The following is an 11,141-nucleotide window of genomic DNA, read 5'->3' on the forward strand; positions in this document are numbered from 1 at the left end:
GCTCCATGGATCATTTGTGGTTTTAACGAATTCCAAGGTGATGCTGCTGATCAGGACCTGCTACTTCGAGAGCTACTGTTTTAAGAAAGCCTGAATAACAAAGGCCAAAGATCAGGTGAGTTTCACAGCAGGGTAGGAAAAGTAAGTCAGAGGGCTAGGTGGTGCACCTGTAGCTACTTGGGAGGCTGAGGTGGGAGGACTGCTTGAGGCCAGGAGTTGGAAACTGCAGTTCTGTGTAATTGTTCCTATCAATAGCCACTGTACTCCAGCCTGGGCAACATAGTGAGACTTTGTCTCTTAAAAAAAAAAAATTAAAAATAAGTCAAATGGTTTTGGGTCTTCGTTGTCCACACCGCTGAAATTTTTGCCCACATGAAACGAATTCTTGCCAATTGAAATTAATTGGGTTATATATGCAAAAACAGCACAGGAGACTCCCATGTTAATCCTCTGCCCCTCTTAGTCATTTGCCCATGTTAACTGTTTTGTATTAAAGTAAAATACTGTTTTATCCTAGTCCTGACTGGGCAGATTTCATGTGACAAGATGTCTAGGGGATGAGTTAGAATTGGTTCTTAAGGTTTTTGGTAAGAAGGCAGGGGATCTGGCCGGCAGGTGGATAAGGGGTCAGGGGTCAGCGTTCAGTGAGATCAGTGTTGATGGGAGATTGGCCTAAAGTTGAATAAGGGAGCCAGAGATGTATCCCAACAATGGGCAGGAAGGTCAGAACCTTGTCTGGGCATCATCTGAGCTGACCAGCGGCTATAAAGGTCCTGTGAGTCAAACTTGTTGCAAGTTGGAGCATTTAGTTATTCCTTCTGTTCCTATTCACTCATCCCTCCAGTTCCTAAATGGTTGGTTTAAAGCAAAAATATGAACAAGCTTTTTGTCTAACAGGAATAATATGTAGGCTTTTAGTATTGTTGGCATATTTCTCTTGCTTTTAAGGTTCAGGACTGTAGAAAAAGGATCAGCAGAAAGCTATTTCAGGCCAAACCACAAGTGTTTCTTGTAGGGTGACAGGTAACTGAAGTTAATCTCTGTAAGTCTTGCTTAAATTTCTAATAGATCAATTAATAAGAAGGATAGAGAAGTCATCCTGTGTTTGGCAACAAAGGATATGAAAGCATAAAAGAGCTAGGCTTACCTCAAGTTTATAGTGTGAGGAGACAAGATGAACACACAAAACACCAAACGTACCAAAACAGTGCCTGTCATGTGGCAGCAGCTCAGATTCAGTGAATGAAATGTATACAGTATGTAAGGAGAAATTGTGGAGTTGAGGAAGGGGAGAAGAGTGCAGTCTGGAGGCGTGTGGAGGAAGTAGGATGATCCAAATATTGTAGTACATTGTCCAGAAGTTTTTCTGCCACCTGCTAATGAGAGTTCCCAAAGTGATGCCAACTTCCTGTGTGTGTGGGTGCTAGTTGTTAAGGAAAGTGAAGTCAGATGGCTCTGGATTTAAGTCTTGACTTTATTAACTTAATAGTTGTATGACCTTGGACAAGTCCCCCAATCTGTAAAATAGATAATGCTTTAAAGCAGTGGTCCCCAACCTTTTTGGCACCAGGGACAAATTTCATGGAAGACTGGGGTCGGGGTGGGGATGATTCAAGCGCAGTACATTTATTGTGCACTTTATTTCTGTTATTACATTGTCACTGATAGGGTTTTGATATGAGTCTGCAAGCAATTGGTTTATTATGATCTCTGTGCAGTCAAATCTAATGATAATCTGTATTTGCAGCTGCTCCCCAGCGCTAGCGTCACCACCTCAGCTCCACCTCAGATCATGAGGCGTTAGATTCTCACAAGGAGCACAACCTGGATCCCTCCATGTGCAGTTTACAGTAGGGTTCCCCCTCCTGTGAGAATCTAATGCCGCTGCTGATCTGACAGAAGAGGGAGCTTATGCCGTGATGTGAGCAATGGGAGCGGCTGTAAATACAGATGAAGCTTTGCTCCTGCTGTGCTGCATGGTTCCTAGGGGTTGGGGACTGCAGCTTTAAAGGATTGTTATAGGATTATATGAGATAATTATGCATCCTGAATGCAACAAGTATTTGATTACTGTATGGCAGACATTAGGTTAGGGGAAAAAATTAGACAAGGACCTGGTACCTGGTGCATAGTAGGAACTTAATAGATATCTCCTAAATGTACCTAGTTGTTTCATGCCTATGCATCATTTTGCTTTAGTTCTTTATTATGAAATAATTTATTTTTCTATGCTGAAGTATTTTAAAGCAGATAGCGGGCATTATGTCTTCTCACTACTGCATAATTCAGTGTACATCTCTTAAGAAGTACGCCATTTCCTTTCATAATAGCAGTCATTGCACCTAACAAAATTACATTCATTCATTGGCATTATCTGTTATTCACTTCATAATCAAATTTCCCCAATTGTCTTGAAAATACATTTGTAGTGGTTTGTTGGAATCAGGATTCAAACAAGGCCCACACATTACTTTTGTTTGCAGTGGCTCTTAGTCTAGAGCATCCACCTTTTTTGAGTAGGGGTGTTGTCTTGTTGCAGAAGCCAGGTCTCTTTAGAATGTCTCCCATTTTGGATTTGTTTCTTGCTTCCTTTTGGTTTTATTTAGCTAATTATTAGATGCTCAATTAGATTTTTTTCTGGTAAGAAATATTTATAGGTTATACTGTGTACTTCATACTGCAGCACATCAAGAGTCATGCTTCTGTACCTTAATAAATACTGTTGCAAGAATGTCCTTCCTTTCCCTTTCTGCCTAGCAAATTCCTGATCATCCTTCAAAACCTTGTTTCATTGAAGTAAAGAGCATTTAGCATTATGTTAGTCTGTCATACTTAAATTTAGTATTGCTCCTAAGAGGCAAACCACCTAGTTGTCATATAATTGTAATGTGCTGAGAGGTGGGTATGGATAGAAGTAAACGGGATATGACACCCAGAAGGGGGCTGCTTAACCCAGCACTGGGAGTCAGGGTCAGTAGGGTTTCCTGGAAATGATGCTCAAGTTGAGGGCTGAAGGACGAGGAGAATTTGCCATCAGAGATAGCTACATTCATACATTTTCATCCCTTAAAAAGAAATGCCCGAGAAATGGATTCTCATGAAATTCACTTTGACATTGGTCTCCCTTACTGGGTTAGTGGCTTTGTAAAATTAATCGGGTCTTCTGGAGATGGTTGGAGGGATTCACCGAAACAGGATCTGATGTCTTACAGTTTGGTCTCTACAGTGCTATTCAAGTTATTTCTCATTCTTTTCCTGTTTTCAGATTAGTAGGCTGTAGGGCTTAAAAGCTAGAAGGAGCTGCAGTGGACATTGGTCAGATTTGCCTACCCAGCATCTGAAAACTTCCTATTCCCCAGTTCCATTACATAGATGTTGGTTGGAGACCCAGCCAGTGTCCTATCACTGGGCCACTGGAACACAGGTTTGTGAACCAGGTTCAGCTGACTCGATGCTCCTACCCAGGATTCAGAGTCCTGATGGAAGGGGTACAAACTGCAGGAACATTTGAGGATTTGTCCTTGGTAGTGTGGACAGTCTGATGGCGTCTCGAAGGCTGTGCTCTGTGGTAGCAGTGCTGGTGGTGCCGTCTTTCCAGACTGCTGGGCAAGGCTTTGGCTCCCATGCCCATATCCCCTGACTCCTGTTGTTTCCTGAGCCTGCGGTTTGCAGCTCTCTCATCAATGATGTGAACTGCCAGATGGCCTTCCAATAAACTTTTTCTCCTTAACTTAGTCTGAGTTGGTTCTTCTTGTTTACAACTGAAAACTCTAACTGATAAAGGATTTGGAAGATTTTGCTTGCCCTTGACTTCTGAATTTTCTGCTACAAAGTCCTTTCTGCTGTCTGCACAGAATGAGCACCTTCCCTAAGGCTAAAGAAAATCCATTGCTAACCTATTCAATCCAAAATTCTGGATGGCTCTGGGGCAGATTCTACTTCTTAGGTAGAAATGGGTACTAACCATTTTCTCCTTGGTACTTGATGGGTTAAAACCAGACTAAGAGATTACCTAGCCAAATTAGGTTGCTCCCCTCTATCTTTCTCCCCTCCCCAAAATCTCAAGAGTAGATATCTCTCTACCTCAGGAAGATCTAAGAGCTCTGGACTGTAAGAGAGCATTGTACCCTCTCATGTCTCCCAAAATAGATGTCTCATTCCTTTGAATTTTGCATTAAGTGCTCAACTTGAATGTCCTGCTGTTGAGGCGCTAAGGGTGTCAATTAGTGAGTGACTGGCCTTCCAGCTAGCTGTTCTTTTTTGAATATATCGTGCAGGGTGGATGATCCTGTTAGTAGCAACTGTGGGATCCCACACCATCTGTCAGGTGGCAATCAGTAGTTAGCCTGCCTGTGCCAGGGCCCGTTTTCAGGGCTGTCTGAAGAGATGCTACTGTTCAGGCATCCAAGCCCTGGCCTGGAGATCAGGAGGCCTGGATTGTCATTCCTGCCACTAACTCACCGTATGCTTTAGGAAAGTCATGGAACATCTCTTTCTGTAAACTCCAGGAAGATGTAAGGATTTTAGGAGATGGTTCAGGAGTACTTCAAACCCAATAGCTCTGCTTTCATTCTATACATTAACATTCTGCAAAAGATTTCTTTTGGAGTTAGGGTACTACAGCTAAAACAAAAAGAAAGCACGGGGTCTTGAAAACATCACTGAACTAGATGGCATCCACATCCCTCGGCATATTTCAAATTCACGTCTGTGTCATTCCCTGGAGTTTTTAATGGACCTCTGCTTTGAAATTATTTCTGGAACAAGGCAGAATGTAAATAAATCAGTACATGACTAGACAGTCATGGTGATCAAATATCGAGGGCTGCACACGACACTATTGATAATAACGAGCCAATGTAATTCTGCATCAACTTACTTGTCTTTCAGAGTAAGCCAATAAATAAATGGTAATGTCCGCTGGAGGCAACCGCTTTATATTCTGGCTCTTCAAGGTGACCTCAGAAGCAAAGCCCAGAACTGCGTAGTGACCATGTAGGTCAGAACTATGGGACTTCTAAGCCCCACACCGGCAGAGAGGCACACCGGACCAGCAGTTCTCACTCATTTTGCATGCATAATGTGAACAGTGTGGAAGCAAGAGTGCTTCTTTCTGCAGTCTAGATTCTAAGATGTTTTCATAAGCAGATCTCATTGATCAGGGCCTTAGAGCCTGACCTCTTGGCCCCCCAGGGATGCTGCGGTCAGCTTGCGGACAGCACAGCTCTGGGGACACTTTTCACAGCAGCTGCAATGTGAATGCCACCCCCCTCGAGCCAAGGGGTCTGCAGTAAACAGATTCTCCACAACTTGATCACCTCTTTTTAAGCCACATTGTGGGTAAATGATCCATTTTGTATAAGGAGGATGGGCTTGCCTCTCATCAGCCAGGACTCTCCAAGCCTAAATTTGTTTTTGTTTAATAAACCTTTTATCGAGCACTAACTGTGGGTGGGACACTGCTCCTCTGGCCCCAAACATGCATCTCTCTGGAAAATTACTGAACAATTCCAAAGATACAAACGCACTCCCCTAAGATCTTGACACTTCTTATTCAGGGCCTTCACTACCCAGGGCTTTGCTGCTTTTCTTTCAGTCTCCTGCTGCCTGATATCTTGGTTGTCTTACGACTCAAAAGAGGCTTTCTGCCAGTGGGCAGGATTGGGGAGAAGAAAGAGGAGGCGGCCAGGCATACAGCTACTTGATAGTAGCCTTGGCAAAGTAAGCCAGGAGGTGAAATTGCTGGGCTAGGTAGAAAATGGGAAATTACTTGTAGATTTATTAATACTGTTCTTTCTCAAGCAAGAATAAACTGAAATTTGCCAAAAAGCAAAGAGCAAATTATTCAAGACTGTTAACTAGTTACTGTGGTTTTTTTCCTGGGACAGATAAATGAAGGAAGTTTCCTTAAATGGAGTCACTCCCATGCCCTGACAGTATCTCTGGCCCAGGACAAGGAGGGCTTTCCCCCGGCTAAGAACAGAAGCAAAGTGCTTGGGGAGAGAGGAGCAGTGAATACTTGGGTCACCAGGTATTGTCACCAGGCCTCAGGACTTCCTGGAGAAAACAGGAGGAGTTAAATAATGATTAAATCATAAGAGACTTGGAAGTAGACAAGAGTAGGAAAAGATGTAAACTTATTCTCTCCCTGCTGGCTACCTGACACCATCACCCTATGTATGTCAGAATGGCTTTGAATGACCAAATATTTGCATAAGGTATAGCTTTCCTGACACCTTAAATGGGATCTTAAAAAGACTTACAACTGGCCGGGCACTGGCTGGGCGCGGTGGCTCACGCCTGTAATCCTAGCACTCTGGGAGGCCGAGGCGGGTGGATCACTCAAGGTCAGGAGTTCGAGACCAGCCTGAGCAAGAGCGAGACCCCATCTCTACCAAAAAAAATAGAAAGAAATGATCTGGACAACTAAAAATATATATACATAGAAAAATTTAGCTGGGCATGGTGGCACATGCCTGTAGTTCCAGCTACTCGGGAGGCTGAGGCAGAAGGATTGCTTGAGCCCAGGAGTTTGAGGTTGCTGTGAGCTAGGCTGACGCCACGGCACTCACTCTAGCCCGGGCAACAAAGCGAGACTCTGTCTCAAAAAAAAAAAAAAAAAGACTTACAACTACTAAGAAATGGTGGAGATTTTGCAATCTACAACAGTACCTTACATGGCCAAGGATGGGTAGGTTTTTGGTAGCTGGAACTATAGAGCAAGGATGTTCCAGGCAAGAGGAATTTCAGAAGAAAAGGCTAAAGAGGAGGTGACCGGGGAGTCGGAGCGACAGGTGGGCGGAAAGGAAAGCTGGAGCCGCGGGTGGGGAACATGTCGGAGTCTGAGCTCGGCAGGAAATGGGACCGGTGCCTGGGGATGCGGTCGTGAGGATAGGTACTGGTTTGGGATGAGGAATTGTTTTCTCGCTTACCTTCTTTAAAGAAGAATGTGGCCATTAGCCTTTGGTTCTGGCATGGGACTGGGAATGGCCTACTCCAACTGTCAGCATGATTTCCAGGCTCCATATCTTCTACGTGGAAAATACGTCAAAGAGCAGGAGCAGTGACGTACACCTGAGAACATCCCAGTGGGAGGAAAAGAGAAATCATGTTTATTCCTCAGGAATACTGAAGTGCCCTGGAGTAAGCTGACATTCTCCCGTAACAATGTTATCAATAGTGCTTTAAACTCCAGCACACCATTTATGTATTTGAAACCAAGTCTGTTTCTTGTTTTGTATTTTCTCTCTGGAAATTGTGAGGAAGTGGTCTCAAGAGAAATAAATTAAAAATAGGAAGGCCCCCCCCACCAAAAAAAAGAGGAGGTGACCTCAAGATGTGTTCCATGAGCATTGTATTTATTAATTTCCCTAGGGCTACTGTGACAAATTATCCCAAGATGGGTGGCTTAGAACAATAGAAATTTTTTATCACAGTTCTGGAGGCCAGGAGTTCCTATTCAAGGTGTCAGCCGGGCCATGCTCCACCTGAAGGCTCCAGGGAAGCCTTGCCTCTTCCTGCCTCTTCCTGGCTTCCCGTGGCTGTGGGCAACCTTTGGTGTTCACTGGCTTACTGACGCACACCTCCAATCTCTGCCCCCATCATCGCAAGGTGTTCTCCCTGTGTCTCTGAGTCTGTGTCACTTCTCTTCTTAAAAGGCTGCCAGTCATTGGATGTAGGGCTCACCCAACCAGCATTATCTCATCTTAACTTGATTACATCTATTTCCAAATAAGATCACATTCAGAAGTACCAGGGGTTAGGTCTTGAACATATCTTTTTAGGGGGAACACAATTACTCAACCCATTGTGAGCATTACATTGTCTAATTTATTTGATTTAAATGGGGAAATAGTGAGATATCTGGCTGTATGTCAGACAGCTTAATAGTATTTATTTAATACACTGACTACCTTATATGCAACACTGTTATTTGATATGGAAGGTGTAGAGTCCTCACCTTAGGAGCTTATGCTTTGGTGGAGAATAGCAAAATACCAGCAAGAGACACAACAAGGCAGGATAAAATGAAGAACGGATTATAAAAGTCCACGAGTAGGAGGCAGCCAGTGTTACAGAAGACAAGTAGAGGCACAGGTTGAGAGGAAACCAGACGCAAGCACGCTACTTGAGGTGCTATGAGACGAATTCGAAGGAGAGAGAGGGAAGAAGCTGGATGGTTTTCTTGAACACCAATTAAGTATATTAACGAGTGCTTCTCTACAGAATGAAGTATTTAAAGCAGCTTTATGTGAACTAAAGAGTAAAACATTAATGTGACTAAATGCAATGTGGTATCCTGGACTGGCTCTTGGAACAGAAAAAGGACGTTAGTGGCAATACTGCAGTGCAATTAGCGGTTGCCAGGGAGGAGGAGGAATGGCCGGCAAGTGACTGCTTAATGGGTACGGGGTTTCCTTTTGGGTAGATTAAAATGTTCTGATGGTGATCAGATGATGGTGGTGACTGCACAACACTGAATGTCAATGGTAAATTTTATGTTAGATGTATTTTATCACAATTTTTAAAGGCCATAAAAGATACTGCGAAAAACCCCTGAAATCTGAATAATGTCTGCAGTTTAGTTACTAGCATTATACCAATGTTGGTTTTTTTTAATTTTCACAAACATACCATGATTATATAAGATGCTAACATTAGGGAAGCTGGATGAAGAGTATATGGGAACGCTGTACTATTTTGCAACTTTTTTGTAAATCTAAAATTTTTCCAAAATAAAAATTTATTTCAAAATATTTAATGTGAAAAAAAATGCACAATCCCCAATATTTTTGAAGCCACTATCAGCTCTGGGTGTTTTTGTGTTCCTGTGTATCTATATTTTAGAATGTAAGTCCTTTGAGGACAAAGGTATAATGTGTATCTCTTTGGTATTATTATTACTAGCTTTTAATTTTTTTAGAGACGGGGTCTTGCTCTGTGACCTAGTCTGGAGTGCAGTGACAGCTCACTATAGCCTTGAACTGGCCTCAAGCAATCCTCCCACCTCAGCCACCCAGGTAGCTGGGGCTACAGGCATGCACCACCACGCCTGGCTTTTATCAGATTTTAAACATTGAACAGCTGAGTTCAGTTTTTCTGAAGAGCGCTAAGTAGAACAGGTTTTCAATTAAGGTCTCTGGTGCTGCAGACCTGGAGGGTAATTGTTGAGCGTCTCCTCTCTGGGGCCTGTCAACCCAAGAGTAATGACTTTTGGCCACTTCAGACCTGAGGTAATTTCAAACCAGCACAAATTTCCATTTGTTCTCTTTATCTAACCTACTATGTTCAGTTATTTGTGTGGTTCAATTACGCTGAGACCTCAAGGGAGAGAGACAGGGATTTAAGAAGGAAAATAACCAACACAGCTTCTTATTTTGTGTGGTATACAATACACAGGACGTATTGATGCTTCTGCACGTGATGTCCGGGTTAGCCACTGCAAATAATTCTGTGATAAAAGACAAGGATGCCTGATGATAGAGAAAAAAACTGTGTGAGGGGGCAGTGGTGGTAATGGTTAGTAAAATTTTAGAGATGTATCTTCTTGAAATAATAGTATGATTTATTTCTCAATGAAATAGCTGGTTTCCTTCTTTTTTGAACTTGGAAAATATTATTCCAGTTTCAAGTAGGCCTGGTTATTTTCTTACCCAGTAAAAAAATTCCCCCCAAAATCATTTGTTTGTCAGTGAGGATCTGCAAATATCTCTGCTTTGCCCCATGCATAATCTATTTTTTGTTTTTCTTCCTGAAAGTATCTGAACTAGGTTACAATTTCTGAACGAAAGCCCTGGAAACTAGTGTTATGGGTACATGACTTTGTATGCCATCATATTTCAGTAAGTGGCATCTGTTGTCTTTTGGAGATGTGTGGATCGACTCATGCTTGTTGATGCTTATTCATGCGTAAGAAAGCATGCAAATGTAGGAATAATTGGCATTTTAGAAATAGAGTGATGAGGGCTCTATACATCTGTAAGGACTGGTGAGATTGGTATAAGACAAAGAAGTGGCTAATGTGAGAAACAGAACTAGGATGACAACAGAAGAAAATAAAAACAAAAACAACCCCAAGCCAGAACAAACAGCCATTTCTCTGGTCATTTACACTAAAGGTTTTATCAATACTTGTGTGGGTTTGGTAGTTAACTGTAGAACAATATGTGGCTATAAGGTTTTTTATTTTTGTTTTTGAGACAAGGTCTCACTCTGTCGCCCAGGCTGGAGTACAGTAGCATCATCATAGTTCACTGCAACTTCAAACTCCTGGGCTCAAGTGATCCTCCTGCCTCAGCCTCCCACGTAGCTGGGTCTACAGGGTGTGCGCCATCATGCCTGGCTAATTTTTCTATAGTTAGTAAAGACAGGGTCTTGCTCTTGCTCAGGCTGGTCTCAAACTCCTGGCCTCAAGCAATCCTCCTGCCTCCGCTGCCCAAAGTGTTAGGATTACAGGCATGAGCTGCTGCGCCTGGATTATATGTTTTTAATTATTGCAAACATTTATTTTACTCTTACATTCACTTGCAGTATCTAAATTGTGAGTAATTCATTCCATCGCATGGGATTGGGGAATCTCAAGTCATCTTTTACTTTCTTTATTAAATCCTAAATTAAAAGAATCACTTCAGGCCTTAAGAACCCAGAATCCAGTCAACTTGTTTATGTATTTTTTGAACAGATAATAGTGGCGGTGTAACAAATTACCCCTAATTTCAGAGCTTAAAACAACAAACATTCATCTCCTAGTTTCCCAGGGTCAGGAATCTGGGAGTGGCTTAGTTGCAGTCAGGCTGTAAGGAGCTGCAGGGATCTCAAACCGTGCCTGGGGTTACAGAATTCCCTCCAAGCTCACTCACACAGTCTTGGCAGCTCCTTGCTGGCTGTTGGCTGGTAACCTGTTCCTATGGGCTCCCTAGAGCTTTCTTAAGTGTTCTTGTAACATGAGAGCTGGCTTCCCCCAGACCGTATGATCCAAGAGAGAACATGCAAGCAAGAGGGCACCTGAGAAGGAGGACACAGTCTCTTACAACCTGATCTCGCAAGTGACATAGCATCACCTGCTGAACGCTAGTGGTCACACATACCAACCCTGGTCCAGTGTGGAAGAGGACTGACTATACCACGGTGTGAATGTCGGG

General features: G+C 42.9%; 1 protein-coding gene across 1 annotated transcript; it reads left to right on the forward strand.

Annotated features, from left to right (window-relative positions):
• Positions 1–6,832: 6,832 nt before the first annotated feature.
• On the forward strand, positions 6,833–7,296 carry LOC105806743 (MICOS complex subunit MIC10-like). The gene is made up of 2 exons (XM_012639951.1): positions 6,833–6,882; positions 6,944–7,296. Exons 1-2 carry the CDS (start codon positions 6,833–6,835, stop codon positions 7,065–7,067), a joined length of 174 nt encoding a protein of 57 aa, XP_012495405.1. The 3' UTR covers positions 7,068–7,296.
• The last annotated feature ends 3,845 nt before the right edge of the window (positions 7,297–11,141 follow it).

The sequence above is a fragment of the Propithecus coquereli genome, unplaced genomic scaffold (genome assembly GCF_000956105.1).
Source record: "Propithecus coquereli isolate 6110/MARCELLA unplaced genomic scaffold, Pcoq_1.0 Scaffold145, whole genome shotgun sequence".
Classification (NCBI taxonomy): Eukaryota; Metazoa; Chordata; class Mammalia; order Primates; family Indriidae; genus Propithecus; species Propithecus coquereli.

Excerpts from the sequence above, each read along its gene's own strand:
- LOC105806743 (XM_012639951.1), top strand. The coding sequence starts at position 6,833 with ATGTCGGAGTCTGAGCTCGGCAGGAAATGGGACCGGTGCCTGGGGATG. Across the intron at positions 6,883-6,943 it reads GACCGGTGCCTGGGGATGCG|AAGAATGTGGCCATTAGCCT; the intron begins GTCGTGAGGATA and ends CCTTCTTTAAAG.